This window comes from Cucurbita maxima, unplaced genomic scaffold (assembly GCF_002738345.1).
Source record: "Cucurbita maxima cultivar Rimu unplaced genomic scaffold, Cmax_1.0 Cma_Scf00001, whole genome shotgun sequence".
In the NCBI taxonomy this organism is placed as follows: Eukaryota; Viridiplantae; Streptophyta; class Magnoliopsida; order Cucurbitales; family Cucurbitaceae; genus Cucurbita; species Cucurbita maxima.
In genome coordinates, this window is record NW_019272017.1 from 6,505,308 (window position 1) to 6,523,249 (window position 17,942).

At 34.9% G+C, this 17,942-nt stretch overlaps 2 protein-coding genes and 1 long non-coding RNA gene across 6 annotated transcripts in view; 1 reads left to right on the plus strand and 2 right to left on the minus strand.

Annotated features, from left to right (window-relative positions):
• LOC111493518 (protease 2-like) overlaps window positions 1-5,772 on the minus strand; it is a 6,275-nt gene extending 503 nt beyond the window's left edge. The window contains exons 1-10 of the mRNA XM_023143225.1: window positions 5,480-5,772; window positions 5,005-5,288; window positions 4,713-4,907; window positions 3,928-4,274; window positions 3,186-3,477; window positions 2,653-2,811; window positions 1,866-2,231; window positions 1,296-1,361; window positions 1,062-1,110; window positions 762-885 (exon numbers count right to left, since the gene is read on the minus strand). Of these exons, the coding sequence (XP_022998993.1) occupies window positions 762-885; window positions 1,062-1,110; window positions 1,296-1,361; window positions 1,866-2,231; window positions 2,653-2,811; window positions 3,186-3,477; window positions 3,928-4,274; window positions 4,713-4,907; window positions 5,005-5,288; window positions 5,480-5,651 (2,054 nt within the window). The 5' untranslated portion in view covers window positions 5,652-5,772. The remainder of the gene's footprint in view (window positions 1-761; window positions 886-1,061; window positions 1,111-1,295; window positions 1,362-1,865; window positions 2,232-2,652; window positions 2,812-3,185; window positions 3,478-3,927; window positions 4,275-4,712; window positions 4,908-5,004; window positions 5,289-5,479) is intronic.
• A 1,376-nt stretch (window positions 5,773-7,148) lies between these two features.
• On the minus strand, window positions 7,149-12,135 carry LOC111493717 (phytochrome-associated serine/threonine-protein phosphatase-like). 3 transcript variants are annotated; one of them, XM_023143546.1, is made up of 11 exons: window positions 12,043-12,135; window positions 11,823-11,949; window positions 11,033-11,179; window positions 10,880-10,947; window positions 10,491-10,548; window positions 9,351-9,461; window positions 9,138-9,188; window positions 8,333-8,476; window positions 8,166-8,261; window positions 8,007-8,078; window positions 7,149-7,671 (listed from the first exon to the last, which is right to left on the minus strand). In XM_023143546.1, exons 2-11 carry the CDS (start codon window positions 11,901-11,903, stop codon window positions 7,588-7,590), a joined length of 912 nt encoding a protein of 303 aa, XP_022999314.1. In that variant the 5' UTR covers window positions 11,904-11,949; window positions 12,043-12,135; the 3' UTR covers window positions 7,149-7,587. The 3 variants fall into 3 exon arrangements, with proteins under 3 accessions (XP_022999314.1, XP_022999306.1, XP_022999323.1); XM_023143538.1 differs by lacking the exon at window positions 12,043-12,135 and having other exon boundaries at window positions 11,823-12,028; XM_023143555.1 differs by lacking the exons at window positions 7,149-7,671; window positions 8,007-8,078; window positions 8,166-8,261; window positions 12,043-12,135 and having other exon boundaries at window positions 8,447-8,531; window positions 11,823-12,032.
• Window positions 12,136-13,158: 1,023 nt separating this feature from the next.
• Window positions 13,159-17,756, plus strand: LOC111493928. 2 transcript variants are annotated; one of them, XR_002720093.1, is made up of 5 exons: window positions 13,159-13,679; window positions 15,832-15,888; window positions 16,532-16,654; window positions 16,750-16,760; window positions 16,878-17,756. It is a non-coding gene; the product is annotated as an uncharacterized LOC111493928 (long non-coding RNA). The 2 variants fall into 2 exon arrangements; XR_002720094.1 differs by lacking the exon at window positions 13,159-13,679 and adding an exon at window positions 15,584-15,664.
• The last annotated feature ends 186 nt before the right edge of the window (window positions 17,757-17,942 follow it).

The window sequence follows — 17,942 nt, forward strand, 5'->3', positions numbered from 1 at the left end:
AAAAAAAAAAAAAAAAAAAAGATGAAAAACTTCAAAATGTAAGCGTCTTTTAAATGCCAAGGCATAGACATCTATCAAATCAACAAGGATGAGCTCTTTCGAAGTTTTTTTTTTTTTTTTTTTTTCTTTTTCCCCATGTTTTTTCCTTTTTTTAATAACAAAAGATTAATGCCAAGATGTTCAGTTTGTATTCTCAAGGTTGTTTTCCTTTTTATATCTTTCCAAGTTTATTACCACGGGTGGCCTATGTTTGAAAAAAAAAAAGAGAGAATTATGAGAGATCAGACTTTCATGGAGAGACATGCAAAAAAGCACTCCACAAAAAGGAGTTCCACACTCATTAAGAAAATGACTCAAATCCAAGAGAATACGAACTAAAAATCTGGCTTTTTTATACCCACAAAAAGGTCCTACACTAAAAAAATAAAAGAAAATTGGAGTTCTACTTCAATAGTTACAGGCATATGAACAAATAAACAATGATTTAAATGTTACAATTCTCCTCATTACAGTTTTTTAAATAGGTAGTGAGAAATCATAACAGAGTTCAACATAGTGTTTCTTCTCCATATCTACAGTAGAGTTGTAAATAAATAAATAAAAGGCAGCAGTTAATGTCATCAATTAAGTAAGAATAATTTTACTATCATATTAAAGAAGAAAAAAGGCACAAGCAACAAAAAGAGATGAGATAAAAACAAGCAAGAAAACACAGATCATGAAGTAAAGCCTACAAAAGAAATCAACCATAGAATAATTACCTTCCCGACTTTGAAAAGTGTCCGGCACCAAGTTCACATTTGAAAAGCAAAGGATTATCATCAGTCTTCATATCCCTTAATTTTGCCACAAACTTAGCGGGTTCTGAATATAAAACACGGGGATCTGCCACATGGACAAAAGGAATTGACACTTTGAAGATTTGTCTCTAAAAAACTATAGATATATTCATCAATCTCCTTGTCCATTCTGAATATGAAGGGAGATTGTGTGCACAGGATGAAGAAACAGGGAAATTGATTGGCTCTACTTGGAGTGAAGTTTTAAGCATTCACACTTACCGTTTAAGCCGGTGGTAACAAGTATGTCTGGATAATGTTGAGCCTTAACCTGAAAAAATGCAGACAAAGTCATGTCCTAGTGAAAACAAAAGTTTCAAAGTATTATGTGAAACAAATAAGCACCGATACATTCAAATGATCCAAAATCAAGTTCAGATCAAGTAGATGATTAGGTGGAAATCCCGAAACAGAATGTCGATAAAAAAAAAAAAAAAAAAATTGTGAGGTGCATACATTGTCAACTGGCGAATATGATTTCATGTAAAAGTAGAATTCCTCCTTCCTAGGGTCACCCCATTCCTGCAGAATTCAAAAGATGGTAAGAAGCAGGTCAAAAAGAATAGGCACTGCAATTAATTAAATAACATATTTTCAGTAAACGAAAGTTGAAAAGTGTGGGAAAAATTAAAAGAAATGATAATGGACAAGTAGAAATATTTACACAGGCGAAGAGAATTTCGTATGTTAAGAACCCATAATGGGAAAAATAAAGTTGAAATGCAACGAAAGCATTGTAGCAAGTATATGAACGTATTTGAGAATGGTTTTCTATGTGCGTGCTATAAACAGAAACATTTTCCACCCTTTTGTCTTTTTAATATATATTTACCTACATTGGACTCTAGTTCAAAATAGCACAATAATTTGGGGACCCGGAAGTGATTTTAAGCCAGTTCTAGCATAAGCTAAACCTTAAGAGTCCTCCTTAATTGGTCTATTTATGTACCGACCAAGGAATTGGACTACCTCACTGCTTAGTACCACTAACAGGATTACGAAAGGTACATTAGGGAATTGATTTACCTCCCACTCCGAAGTTGTAAGGGGAATTGTCGGATCAAGCATGGTCGTTAGAACATCTACAAAAGGTACCCCAGCAACTGCAGCTTTGAACAAATCAGGCCTCATATTTAGAACAGCACCAATAAGCAAACCCCCAGCACTTCTTCCATCAATGCATAGTTTTTCCTTTGAACAGTATTTATTCTCGATCAAGTATTCAGCACAAGAAATAAAATCCGTGAATGTATTCTTTTTCTTCAATAACTTTCCATTTTCGTACCACTGCCTCCCCATTTCACCACCTCCACGAATGTTAGCTATTGTATAAATAAAACCTCTGTCTAACAAAGATATCCTTGATCCCTTGAAACTAGGGTCTATGCATATCTGTTCAAGAATGAAATTCATATCAAGACCATGTCCATGTACAATCATTGTTGCAATTCATAACACTGTTAAGTGACAAGAAGAAAGTACACGGAAAGATTCAGGTACAAGGTCATGTCCTATGCAAATAATTAAGATCGGTAAATTGGCAACTGGAAGAGATTATAATTATAGCAAAAACTAGGAAATCAAAATGGAACATAGATCGTCAAAGAATGTATTACAATGCATAAATAAATATTTCCGAATTGAAAATTTTGATAAATCAATTAACATAGGAAAATAACTTTACATTAATTAAAGCTCCATCAACAAAACTCTGATCCAAAGGGAGAGGCCCCAGGAAACAAAAACACGCACTTTAAAATAACTTCAAAATCCTGAAATCTGTCTAGAATCTGATTAACACGGGACTTTTTACCTCGTAAGAACCATAGCCGTAAAGTAGAAGTGGGTCTGAACCATCAAGTTTCACTAGATCCTTTCGATAAACAATTGATAGGGGAACTTTAGTGCCATCTAGAGCAGTTGCCCATTTCCTCTCTGTCACATATTTATTAGTATCAAAACCTCCCAACACCTGATAGAAGTCGTGAAAATATCACTATGTTACAGACAAATAAATAAATTCAAATCCCCAGGTGGGGGAGGGAAAAGTAAGATTTCTGGATTTGCGAGACAACAGGAATTCTCAAGTATAAAAAAGTGGATAATGAAAAGGCATGACATCAGTATAAAAAGTGAAAAAAGAGAGTAAAAGAATGTACAGAAAGTTGAAGAAATTTGCAATGGTTTTCGAAAGACTAGATAAATAACAGATAGAAATTTGTATCTGGTTTATATACATAGATAGATAGATAGATATTTTTTTTTTCTTTTGACAATCATTTAAACCTAGAGGCAATCCCGGTCATAAGAGAAAACAACATAACCATGATTTGCGGAACTACTCACTGTTTCAACTTTCTTTAGAATGGAAACTCCTGATGTCATATCATAGTCGTATGTAGAGGGGGGTGTCCTCAGTGAGCTGTAACAAAACCGTAAAATACTGGAAGAGAATTCTGATTCTGATAAATCCACTGAATAAGTCGCATCAGTAAAATCCACAGCTCGTCCACCTTCAAGGCTTCTAAGTGGTTCTCCAATATCAGGAAGGCTATAGACAACAATTTTTGGTAGACCATCTTCACGTTCGAATACAACGATGTGGTTAAGAAACAGTTGTATATCCTGGATTTTCACGCTGGACAGTATTCAAACAACTTAATAAACCCCAATGACAAGCTCGTTACCTCGACTGGTTGCAGGAAATAATAGAGAGAGATATTGAAACATAAGCTAATTAAGAAGCTTTCAACAGTTTTAATAGACAAAATCAAATTCACAGCACAATAAGAAGTTCATTTTTGTGTTGAAACCTAATCAAAATAAGTACCAAGTGTCAGACCAAGTGAACATGAAAATCTTAATTATAGTTGATACAGATCAGTTGGGTCTTTCACTTTATAAAAATAGCTGCCCTAACAGATTTTCAACAAATAGAGTAAATAAACAGCAAGTTCATACAAAAATATGTTTTCAGGCTAGTGGATTCAAGTCATTAACTATCAGCTCATCACTTCCAATTTTGTTTCAATTCACATTATACCATCAGGTCCATCATAAAGTATCATAAGAGAATACAAATCACTACCTTTCCCTGTGCGGAAGAAGAACCGTTGTTGCTGATATATTATCGAGAGGGCAAGCTACTACTTCTGAATTGAAAATCTCTTCACTTCGTCTCCGGATAAAAAAATGATTTCCACGATGACTGGGAAAAGTGTCAACTCCATCCACTCTAGGTGTCAAGACAGTAAGCCCATCTTCTGGCCTTGATACATCAAGGTAAAAGTTGAACCTAGTAAACTTACTTTCAGATGCAATAAACAAATATTTCTTGCTCTCAGAAGCTTGAAGATCGAGAGAGAACATGTCATCCTTTTCATGATAAAGGCAGGTGTCCGTTGACTGCTCTGTTCCCAGTTTATGTAACCATGCCTATTGAAAGGGGAGAAAATTTACTAGATCAACATCTGAAATTCTGTACACGCTAAAATGAATTTTTTAATTTGAAGTTTGACCATAATATTTATGGGAACATCAGAATGCAGATACTGAATGTATTTTCACCCAACATATGTACTCTGAGCAGTGCTCTTTACAACTATAAAAACTCTTCTGATATCAACTTATTAGGATATAATAATCTATATCAATATTACAAAAGAGAAACTAGAGGAAGTGCAAGCTATTCTAACGGTATAGAGGACATCTTCTTTTTAACGAATTTACCTACTATTTGTTAGAAGTTGATTCTGAATGCACAGAACAATCAACAAGGATATTGGGTATGATAGGCCTCAGGAACTAAATGATTGTTAGTGCTTTTCCAATGAGAGAACCACAGTAAAATCGATGAAAAATACAGAAGATCACCTTATCAGGTCGAAGAATCTCATCCATTGTGATGTAAACTAAAGCGTCATTGCCAGCCCATTTGAGATACGATGTCACGCTTGCAAGAGGTTTTCCTACAGGAGCTCCAGTCTCGGCATCAATAACATAAACCGTGTAGATTTCATCTCCTTTAGTGTCTTCTGCATACGCCACTAGCTTGTTGTTTGGACTAACCTGGAGAAGAAATGGCCGTAATGTAAACATCCTTGAATTAAAAGTTCGTCTAAGAGAAACAGGATCAAATTCGGAAGCAGATCTGCGCTTACAATACCTCAAAGGCACCAATGCAGTAGTAGGATTGGTTCTGTGCCTTATCATTTTCGTCCAATATAACATGCTCCGGAGGAGCACCAGGTCCAGTAGGCATGACATCGTGCACAGAGACAACTTCTTCACCACGGGGTACAAAACGCCTGCAATATTGAACATATTCTTTCCCGTCTAGAGTCCTCTTATAGTAATAGTAAGGGCCTTTTCTCTCAGGCACAGATATATCATCCTCCTTGATTCGTCCTCTTATCTCACCATAAATCTGTTCTTCCACTTGCTTTGTTCCTAGATCGATGAATCAAGAAAAACGCACACATTCATCGAAATATCCTCATTAGATACAAATCATCAGAAATCAAAAGATAGATCAAACGACAATACTCCAATTCAATGCTACCATATCACTGATTCATAAATTTCTTATAAACTACCAGTAAAAATTCAAGAACCAAGATGAAATGTAAACTATAGTTCACCGGACATGACGAAATCAGTATAGGCATTCTCCTGCTGCAAATACGAAATGACATCGGCATTTTTGCGAGAATCGTCGCGCAACCAGTAATAATTGTCGATCCTTACGTCCCCAAACAACTCCATTTTGTGTTCCACCTTCTTAGCCACCGGAGGAGATTGAGAATAGCTCATTGTGACAACCGTCGATGAAGCCGGCGATTGGAAGTCACGGAATGAAGCTACCGACGGAGAGCCGGCAAAAGGAATAAAGAGAATAACGCTTCTTCTAACCAAACCAAATATGACAATTTGTTGAAGTGGCTTCATATAGTCAACAATGTTTTCTCAAACTGTTCAAAATACGCCAATTTCTATTTTATGCATTGAATATTTATCCATATATACCATTTGAAGCAAATGTTTTTCAAAAATAATATATACATATATATATATATATATATATATATGAATTTAAACTTCTTACATCTTACCTCAACAAAATTAGAAGAAAAAAAATTAAAGGTAAATTATAAATTCATTTTTGAACTTTTAGGCTAAAAATAAACAATTGGGACCAAAACTTCATCTTCCCCATTACATATATGTAAAGCTTTAAATCCTCTGTTTCCATCCTGAAGTCTTTCTCTTGCCCAATCTATTCTAATGCACACCATTTTTGTTAAAATTAATTACCTTCAATGGCTAGCTTACATGCCGGACTTGTTTGCATCCTGGCACTTGGGTTCTGCATGGTGCACCCGAACTTGGCCACAGTTCACACCGTCCGAGATACTTCCGGCTGGTCCCTTGGCATTGATTATGAACCAATGGGCTTCTGGGAAGGCCTTTGTCATTGGCGACAAACTAGGTTTGCTTTCATTTCATCCATTTTTCCCATGAAAATAATTGTCGAACAGATGCGTTCGTATTTGATCGTACTCATTAATGTTTTTTTCATGGGATTAACGTCGAAAACCTTTCAAGCAATCATGTTTGCTTATATCCACCCATTTTTTTCTCATCAGTATATTGTTGAACACCTTCCGTGCATCTGTATTTGCTTATATTGACTTTCAGTAATTGCTTTTTTTATATATAAACATATATAGATAGAAAGATTCAATAGCATCAAATCTCTGTAACTTGTATCCGTATTTTATGATGTAATATTTTTTAAAAAACTGTAAACTTAAGAACAATAACGCTATAAACAATTACATTATGAAACAAACTTGCTAGCCAGCCAATAATAATCTCGTACTAATCTCATCATTTACATTACTTCTATGGTCTTATTACCTCAGAGAATGCATATAATTCATTTTCCATCTGGTAATAACGTGAAGAAATCAATACTATCATCAATGAATTTTTATACAATCACTGTTGATTGTCACATTCAATCACCAAAATCAAAGCCTTCCAACACTTGAAGATGAACAGTAATCATTTTATACCTTCAGCTAATAAGAAATAGACTAGATATCCCATTTTCAAGAAGACTTTGTTTTCAAACATGCTTTTTGGCTCTACAATTCTCAATCTAGATTATTCAATGAAGCATTGGAAGGACTTTTCAAGTACTTCAAAAACTTTTTTAACACTACAACAAAAAGCACTTGAAAAGTCTTACCAAACCAGCCTTAAAGAAAGACAACTTTGATATCATGGAATAGAGAAAGGAAGCCATAGAGGCAAACAAGATACAAACTATGGTGTTCCAGAAGTAACACAAACAGATTAATCTCATCCATACATACTTTCTACACTGATTAATGTCGAATCTGACTTCTCAAATCATGCTCAACAGGCAGTATGATGCACAGGCGTGACTGGCTGAGTTTTTCCCTTTTTTTTTTCAATAGTAATACACAAATGAATTTAAAGCGGTCCCAACAAGAAACATACTCTGAATGCAAACTGCTGAATAAATAAATTACCTACTGCCAACGTAATTCACAGCCCAAAGTATCTATCTTATCAGCCTAGGAGGAAATATCCACCCAAGCAGAACAATGATCTACCTGCAAACAACAAATTCAAGATATCCTTGTTAAAGAGATTTTGTTGCCCGATCATGATAGCTTGATACTTTCACAAATATGGCCAATAATCAACCCCCCTTTTATCATAAGAAATATGGAACTCCTGTTCTTGGGCCTCTCATCTGATTATTCTCCTCCGTCTCAGTGAAGAACTTCACCTCTCTTTCCTGTTTGAAGTTAACAAACCGTTTGTTGAATAAGATACTTACATTTTAGAAGAAATGTAATTAAAAACTTATTTTTAGAAGAGTAGTCACTCAGTGGTTCAAACTCTAAAGATGGAGAAACTATTCAATGGGCTACCCCCTCCTTTGACCATGAAATGAGGGGGAGAGATTGAAAGATATTTGATGTCTATTTATTGTTATAATATAAGAAATATTGAAAAAGCAAATGCCATGGAAATCATAACGTAATGGTGCTTCAATGGATTAAAACACCGAAGGACCAATACTTTTCTTCTTTCAAAACATAAAATAATATGACTAAAGTGAATACTCACCATATTATCATTAAAGCTCAATATAGAAGCTACATTTCCACAACGATAACAATAATTTGGAGCAGACCATACCTGCAAATTCAAGGACGAGATAAGCCAATCAACCACATAAAGTCTATCATTTTATAGAGAAATAATAACTTTCGCTCTAAATCTTACAGTCACAAGGCCTTTATCCTGAAACATATACTTGAGACCTTCTTGTACAAGTTGATGTGCTCGGCAAACCAAATCAAGTTTATTAATGTGATTGAACTGCAATAAATAAAATCTATATGAGCTCCGTAGGAAGTTGTACGGTTTAACTTCAAAACAGATAAAATTACCTCAGAAGTAACCCTGGAACCAAAAAGCCAACCTGCTCCTCGTGGACTCACTGCCCATGTTTCAATATCTTCTGGATCACTCCACATAAGATCACAAAAAGGCCCCTCATGCGGAATTTCACAATTTCTATCAATCACCCTTATCTGTCAGCGGAAGAAAAATGGTAGAAGAAAGGCCTCAAGCCAGTAAAGTTCCAAACTGATCCATTGGAAAATAGGATAAAAAAACATTATTCAACAGTTCATAAGAGGAAATCATATCACATCGGACATTATAGTATTTCAAATGTGTTTCGTAATGTGTGTGAAAGTGTTCACAAGGTAAGTGCCAAGCTGCAGTTATATAAGTTTTTTCCCATCATTTCTTCAAAGAGATCTGAACAGATCTAAATACCAGTAAGAGGACTGTGCATTGATATTGCCATATATAATGCAGAAGGTCTCAATCAGATATGGTAGAATGGACAATCTACTAAATAAGAGTGGGAATAAACAAACAATAAGTCATGATTAACTGGTTTTTGGAGCCATCCTACCGTAAGGACACACTGACCTCTAAAACATGTTTACTCAAACGGAAAAAGGTACCACTATTTACATTCTGAAATGCTTCTCGAGCACATGAAAACTTGGACAATTCATACCAAATTATCTGAATAAGGCATATGTAACCTATATTCATAAAATGTCTGCCTCTTCACATGAATAAATTGATGCATACATATATAATGAGTGCTAGGGAAAAAAAAAAAAAAAGGTATAGGACAAGAGAGATAGGTTGTAATTTTAAAGAATATTAGGAAACCTGATTTATGGTTCGAACATCAGGAGAGAGCCCTCCATGGACGCAGAGAACCTGAGATGATAAGAAAACCAATAAAAAAATGTATAATCACATAAGGGCATCCAGCAATGATAATTCGCACGTTAATGAAATCAATTGCATATATCCATGCACATAAGATCACAACATAGTAAGGGGTGGGGGTTTTGGAGGGCAACAAGAGAGAAAAGTTACGGTTCCATCTATAATTGCTGAGAGTGTCAAGTAGTCAAAAACATCTGTACAGTACCGCCATGCATTAGCATTTCCATACTTTCTCTGGCACTCATCATAAAAACCATAAACCTAGCAAGAAAATTGCAGAACCAATGGATATTACAATAAAGTTCAAAACCTTCGTATCATGATATCAGCATTCATGCCATCAGAAAAGTATGAAGATCAAGTTTTCAATGTAATATGGAGCAATAACATGATCTCCACTCAATAAGTTCCATGTTAAGAGGAGGAAATAAAGTAAAATAAAGACTGGAACTATGTCGGTGGAAAATGCATGTAAAACAGCATTTTGGGACTAGAACTCGACAGAATGGCAAGATCAACCCTTGTTCTCTAGCTGAGCAATCCCCAAACCTTCTATTCACTAAATTCAAATCTATGGCTACAATCTGTCCCCAATAATATAATTATCCCAATTTAAATGACCTCAACAGATTTTAAGCCCATTTCCTCGCTGGGTTGAACTGTAATCCAAGGTCCTTGCCGCCCTATTCAAAACTCCCATTAATCCAGACATGGCCATACCAACATTACACAAGCAGGAAAGTTTTAATGCACAATTTTATTCATACCAGTGCTTCAGCCACACAAAAAAAGGCAGATATATGGATAGATTTGAGGTGCCAAATAATTGAGATGCAGAATACACGCAAATGCAAGGATGGCCATTACTAATTATACGAACTTTCAGAATACTTGTGACCTTTTTTTAAGGCATTTTCTCGACTGTGTTTTCAGAAGGGAAAAGAACATTGGATGGAAATGGGAGCATTGACTGTTGAAGGCCTAAATTCTACCGTGTTTTTATACTATTTATGGTGACTTTCAAAATGCTTGTGCACTTGAGAAAAGGCATTTTCTCCACACTGTTTTCAGGAGGTGAATAGAAATTGATGAGATGGAAAAGTAGCTTGTTGAATGCCTAAATTCTCCAACTTATCCAACAATGCAAATCCAGGGTCTATCAAAAGTATGGGTCTTAAAAGCAGACATTCATCTCCTTTCTTTTCCATTATAGACATGTAGGTTTGAAATACATTACTTTATAAGAGAGATAGCATCACAACCTCAGTAGACTAAACAGAAGATTCAAACCTGTGTAAGCTGTCTACTCTCATGGTTTCCTCGCAATAGTGTGATGTTAGCCGGATATCTAAGAAGACAAATAAATTTTCTTAGGAAAGGAAATAATGTTGGTCTTTCAAAAGAATTTCATAGCAAAGAACAGAATAGAAAATGGAAATCATAGCAAATCAGTTTTTAGGACTTCTTTTGTATTAGTAGGTGACAAATAAGTGCAACCCATAAAAATGGCCTATGAAACAAGGGGCTAAATGATAAAATGAGCAAGTACCCTCTTCTCACAAAACAAAAGGTGCATACATCTTCAGCTATAATGAGCATAAAATTACACAAACATGAGTTATATGGCCCTGCAAACATGGAGAGTATTTTCAAACCCAGAAGCAAGCATAAAACATTACCTGGCTTTAAGAAGCAAAAGAATCGTAAAAACTTCGAGACTGTTATAACCTCGATCAACAAAATCACCCTGACAATGAATAGTTAGTATTAACCACCCCAGAGGATCATCAATTGACTGTCATAAATTGTCCAAAAAAAAAAAAAAAACATACCATGAAAATATAATTTGTCTCCGGTACATGACCTCCGGTCTGAAAAAGTTTCATCAGGTCATGAAACTGACCGTGAATATCACCACAAACCGTTACAGGACTGTTGACAGGTTGCACATTAGATTCCTCAATGAGGATCTCTTTTACCTGATATGCAGAGAGCATGAATCCATTAACAGTCCAATTCATTAGGTTATCCAAATTTCCTAACATCGCATGCACCCACGCATACAGATATTGCCAATAAGAATCCAATGAAAATAGTAATAATAAACCAGCGAACGAATAATCAAATTCTTTCAAGTTTCAACCGATAATGTCGTTTACAATGTAAATGTTGACCTCGATTAATAAACAGTGACTTCTTAGGCGAGAGTGCGTATTGCGCATCACCGTCAATATACACAAGCACAAACACCATGTCGAAAATTCCCAATCAGAATTCCACATGTGAACCCAAAATTGATCTCTGGGAATACAACTAACAACCTCAACATCCATTTCTCTAAAACTTCATCGAAGCACAGTTCGTGTACAATAAACGTAAACCAGTGAGCTACGCGATAAATTTTCGCGAAAAGCTGAAGAAACTAAAAACTCAATCCAGGAACATCAAGCATAAACCCTGTTAGTAGAAGCAAAAGCCGCAGCATCAATGAAGATACAGAAAGGTTTTACACACGAGGTTCCAAAATGTATAAACCCTAACTATCCTCAGATACGGACGGGTTTGAAGATTAATCGCGAAAACAACTGATTGAGGGTGGGGATAAAAACAATAAAACCTTACGAATTCACAAAGAAGTTGAAGCTCGTCTTCAAGAAGGTGCTGGCCTTCCTTGACCTTAGCGATCCACTGGTCCAAATCCATGTAAGAAGAGCGACAATGGAGAACGGAACGAGAAGAAAAGGCAACCCTAGAGAGAGAAAACTCCGATTAATTATATGGAGGCTGTGATTAGCCGATTGAAATTGAAATTGAAATTTCAGTGGAACGAGCCGACGCTTACCAAACAGATCCGTCCAACCCACCGCCCCCATTTTGTTAAAATTTCAGAGAAAAACACCTCTGTTTTATAAATAAAATTTTTGTAAAAATAAATAAATCAATCAAAATAATTATTCATTTCTTAAATTGATTTTTTGTGTCATCCTTATCTAATTAATTCAAACTTTTATAAAATTTTTTAAGTTCTAAATTCGTTTCCCTTCATGTATCCAACCATGTAACTAATTTAACTGATGTCTATTCAACTCATTAGTTTCCGTTTATTTTTTTGTCCATGGAAAAATATCTGATCGAACTAAATATTATATAATTTAGACATCGCACCATTTTAATGTATGTATTATTATAATTGTTGTTGTTTAATCGCGTACTTCATTTCAATAAATCATCATCCGATTATTTATCGTTCATCTTTCAATAGGCTTAATTGCTGCCTCTAAAAAAAATAAAATTCTGAAAAAATTTAAATAAGAAAGAAAAATAAAATAAACAAGCACCAAAAATTAAATCAATTTATTCAAAATATTATAGTGGAAATACAATTATAAATAAATAAATAAATAAACAAACAAACAAAAAATTTTAAAAATGTAAAAATTAACTGACATTCCGGAACCATAAAATATATTTGGTAAACAACTTATTTGTAGACTCTCCAAAGGCTTTATTTAAACTCTAAGTATGGATAGTTTTACACGGATTTAATATAATACTTTATCTTTATTCACCTCCTATTTATATTTTAGAATTTTAACCTTTAAATTTAGTAACTAAAGCATGCTTTATAATTTTAACTTAATTTAAAGTTTTAATTTCAGCAACTCAATTTGTGACATTTTAAAACTTTTATATTCCAAACCTACCAAATACGTTATATTTTCAACTTGTAAAATCATATTTAATTCAACTTTTTTATTGGTATAAATTTATTTAAGTGATACAATAATTATACAGTCTAAAATTAGACGTAAACGGATTAATTATTGAATGAGATGAACAAAAAATAATATTTAACTCATAAAATATAAAAATCGCTCCCGCGGTGCGAAATTGTTGAAGCCCCACGTATATAACTGTAATTTTAAAATTGATTGGGAAACGAGGGAATCATCTTTCATAAGAATTGGCGCGACAGTTCACGAAGAACAAGGAGAAAAGCAGAAAGAAAATGTCGTGTTCAAGGGCGTCGGATTAGGGTTGCTTTCTACGAATGCCAATTCCAGTTGCAATTTTCCTTCTAATAAGAATCTTCCTTCAAACCGTGAATTTCAACCAATTTCACTTCGTTCTCGTGTGTTGCTTTCTGAAAATGGCGACGATTCTAAGTTCGATGCCGATAGCACTTCTACATCAACTAGAGGAATAGAGAAGCTGGTGCCGATGGCTCTGGAACCTCTGCTAGAAGTCGTCGATTGCTTAAGCTTCGCGAAGAGAAGTGCAAACAGGAACATGATCGTCTCCACAATTATCTTGCCGTCTTTTCTGTATGATTGTGTGTTGCGTTGTTTTCATTCTGTTTGTTTGCTAGTGAAATCGCCGGGAAAACGGCCGACTGTTAGAAGATGCCTGCAAAAACGAGGCGGAATTTCGCGCTGTTCTTAGCGATAGCATCGGCAATCAGAGGCAATGAGGAACAAGGTATATCGGTCTAGCATATATTCATCTTCTTCATTTGATTTTTTTATTATCGATTTGTTGTAATTATACCTGCTCATTCACTACGTCATTTCCTGTTTGCACTTGTCTTATTGTGTCAGTTTTTAGAACGTATTGTTCAGATTTTTTTCACTTCGGTTTGAGAGACGAGAAACCTTAACAAAATGCTTGAAACTAGATTGTAGCATATTCGCAATTTAGGATTTAGTGTTTCCTTGACATATTCTTAATTCGTCGGTATGACGTCTGAGAAGATAAGATTCGCCTTATTATTTTCTCTCATTAACAAGCATCGAGTAGGATTGTCGTTATGTATCTTGTTGATATAGTTGATTATGGTGCATACTGTCGTGCATGGATGTGTCATATCATGGAAACTTGAAAACTGCTGGGTAGCTTTCTTAACTCAAGAAGGAGCAATTTCTGGATGATCGACGGAACTATTTTATTAATTGTCGTTTCATAAGCCGCTCATTTCACTTCTATTTAAGTATTGTCTCTTCAAAACATTTTGCTGAAGATCTCATATGACTAGTAATTCGTACAGAACTATCTTGTAAATAAACTTATTTCACATCTATTGTCAAGCCCAAGCCGTTAACTTCTTATTAGAGTATTAAAACCTGTCGAGTCTCATGTGGTGAACATTGATTGCGTTCCCGTAGAACTGATGAATGGAATAAGCTTCTTTCTGTGAGGCATTAACCAGAAGAGTAAAAACTTCTAAAACTTTTCATGCAATTCCTGTTAAATAATGGTGTTTCCTTTTCTTTGTACATAATTACATCCTCCAATGTGATTGAGGCAGGTTGAAGAGAGTTCGGAGTAAGGTTAGAGATTTCCAAAAAACAGGTTTCATCCTTGTTAGAGAGTAATCTATTTAACAAATAGCCCCTTGTTTACTGTCCTTTTTTGTCCCCACTTGTATAACCTTATTTCTGGTGCCAACGTCAAAGCTTAAGCCTCCATCATAAAGGAAAAGATTTCATCCCCATTTCCAATTCCATTTTTCCAGCCATCGACCACTACTCTTTAAATTGATTTCAATCTTCTCAACTTCTCAGGTTTCAAATTTGTTTTGAAGCAAACGTTTAAGGCCCAAAAGGTTTCAGGTCCTGGGTTCTATTAGTCCAGCAAGTTCTCTTTTAAAGCAGCTGTATCTCAAATAAATACGTTTTTCTTATGGCTTCCACTCATGATAGAATTTAGTTCCAACTTTGGGTTTCCCAAATGTGTAAGTCATCAATTTTTTGATTGTATTCTTTTACATTCTTTTGATACGTTGAAGAATGATCGGATATTGTTACTGCTTTACGGGCAATACCATGGTTATAGATGCTTTTCTTGTCTTCTGAGCTAATTTGGGGATGGGAATATGCATTCTGGTTGTTTATTTATCTATTTGCTCATGAGTGTACTAGTTAAACATGATAAATTTCTATGTCAATGACTATATAATCACTTAAAACCTCATACATTAAGTTTTCTTTTTTTTTTTCCCTTTTTTTTGGGGGTAAATTTGGTAGTAGTCCAGTGCAGAACTTCACTATCCCAGGACACAGTAATATTGGAGTTCTGCTATACATTTGTTGACATCTTTGAGCATCCTGGTCCTCGTTTCTTGATTAGCTGATTTTTAAATTTAACCATTGTTTTTTATGCACTTACATTTCACGCCTGTTCGCTGCATGTCTTGGAAATTGTTCAGTCATCCTAATGAAACATGAGGAAGAGTAAACCCCGTAGTCACATATTACTAATCTGCTAATTAAGAGAAAATTGTTCATATTATCATCAATGTGGTGACAAATTGTTCATTAACTTTTCAGACGTTTGAACATTACCATTTTAAGTTACTAACCATCCTTTTGCCTCTGTTTTCCGTACAGCTTCAATCCTCTTGATTCCTACATATGTTTGAGCTGATTGGATCACCATCCGATTGAGATGTTGATCTTATTGGCAGTGTATGTTAGTTCTTATTGCCTTAGAATGATTTTCCCTATCAATTATTATTTTCCTTGAGCTGCTTAACCTTTATAATGATCATCTTCTATTTTCCCCCATTCTCTTGCATCCATGAACGACTTTTAACTTGTAGCCTATATTACTTACATTACAAGTAAACATGCAGGTTAACCAGTCGTGGTATGTCATTGGTCGATTGGAGGACTTTTAACTCTTCAAATTTGTAGGTTCTTCATACACCTTTGAACCTAATTGATTTATACTTCGTTAAAGTGCCTTACCTTAATTATTTGAAGTCAATAACATGTTTCTTTTCACCTCTTACGCAAATACAAATTAATTCTTCAGTTATTTTCTTTACTTGTGTATTGGAAAGAGGGAAGGTCTTGGCCAGTTTTTCAATACTTCTACGTATGATATTTTGTCTTGTGGGGCTAATATTTACATGATGAACGTACTGCATAACTACTTAATTATCTTGTTAGCTTTATATGGTTGAAAGTAGGCACCCTAGTTTGGAGGTACTCTGGATCACAGGCTCAGACTATTGTAAAACTGAAATTTGGTCAATGTTAAAAACGCTTCCTTTTATTTTGCGCAAAGGAAAAACACGTTCAATTGCAAATTGATTTGGTTTATTCGAAGGCTGTTTAAATATCCTAGAAACATTATATTCTCTCCATTTTTTTGGCTGATTCCCAAAAGATAGGGACTGCAAAACCAACCCGGTTAGGTGGTCAGTCTCTAACACCTTTTCTTAATGACTTAATGGAACCAAATCTATGGCTGCTGCGTGAATTGCAAAATTTTTGGATTAAATTTTTTCATTGAATTGTTACTCAAACTCAAACAACAAAAAATTGCAGCTGGCGAATTCAGCCATGGAGTGCAATTCCTCTCTATAATGCAGATAAAGGGTTTGAAGTGATGCAACCATCATTTCATGATATCAGTGATGTAGAGTTTCAGGATAACTGGGGCCTGGTTTGGTACGACTCTTGAAATTAACTGTGTTCCATTATTCGACGTTAATTTGCATGCTTCTCTGCATGGAATTCAAACAAGTTGTGATAATTTATGGCAGGGTTGACCTAGGTACGTCTGATTATTTCGCCATTGATGTACTATTGAACTGCTGGACTGTTCTGAGCTCATAGTAGGTACTCATCCTATCTAATTGAGGAACTTGTTATTTTTTACTTTGACATGCAGATATTTAGCTATCCAATAAGTCATCTTTGGAGGACGTCGAATGAGCAATTGGGAAGAAGGGGTGATAAGCCCCGAGAATGGTACGAGTATTTCAAAATCTTTCTTCTTTAGAATCTTGGTGTATTTAATGCCTCCTCGATATCCTAAATCTTCATCTTTATTTAAACTTCCGCCAGACTAGTAGGAAGATTTTAGGCTTAGATCAGGTAGTTTGAGAATTTGCATTCAGAAAATCAAAAAATGGCCCACACGCTTTCCTTTAAGAAAGGTAATAACAATTAGACATGAGAATCGTGGAGGGAGGATTGAACCAAAAAAAGTAGCCCAGCAAGTAATGTCTTAGCTAAGTTAAGTTGTGAAAATCTTCGTTCTTATGCCCACCTCAATTTGTTAGGGAAAAAAAATGTCCCACAGCCATAGTTAAAATATATATATCATCCATAGGGAGGTTAAAGGCTTAAATTCTCATCCATATGTTTCATTAAATTAAAATGTCTTACCGGAAAAGAGAAAGAACCCAAGGTTAAAGGTAATTGGCCTTCCTCTGTTGGATCAAGGATTTCTATGTTGTAAAATTGGGACTTTCATTCTAAAACAAAAACGATTAGAGGCCCTCATGGTCATGAGAATCCTTGAACAGGACGGTCTGTGAATTTTATTGCTAGTTTTTTAGTATAATAAATGGGATAAAGAGGATTTAAACATATGCATCATGCTTATCACTCCATTATATTATTCTTCTGGCCCCCAGCCCCAAAAAAGTTGTTTCAGTACAGGTCAGGGTATCAAATAGCAAAACATATTATAAGTAGATTTAATTATTGTATTGATTTAGTCCCCTAAACTTTCAGAAAATATGTTATAGGTTTCTGGACTTCAATATTAAGTTTAATGAATCCGAAACTTACTAGTTTGTAAGTTTCAAAATTTCAATTTTTTTTGTGTCTAATAGAACTTCTAATAAAGCTAAAAAAACATACAAAAGTTTAGGAACTAAATATATTTTATTTTTGTGGTAAGGTGGAGACTAATGAAAAAAGAGATGAAGGGATAATTGAGTTTGGA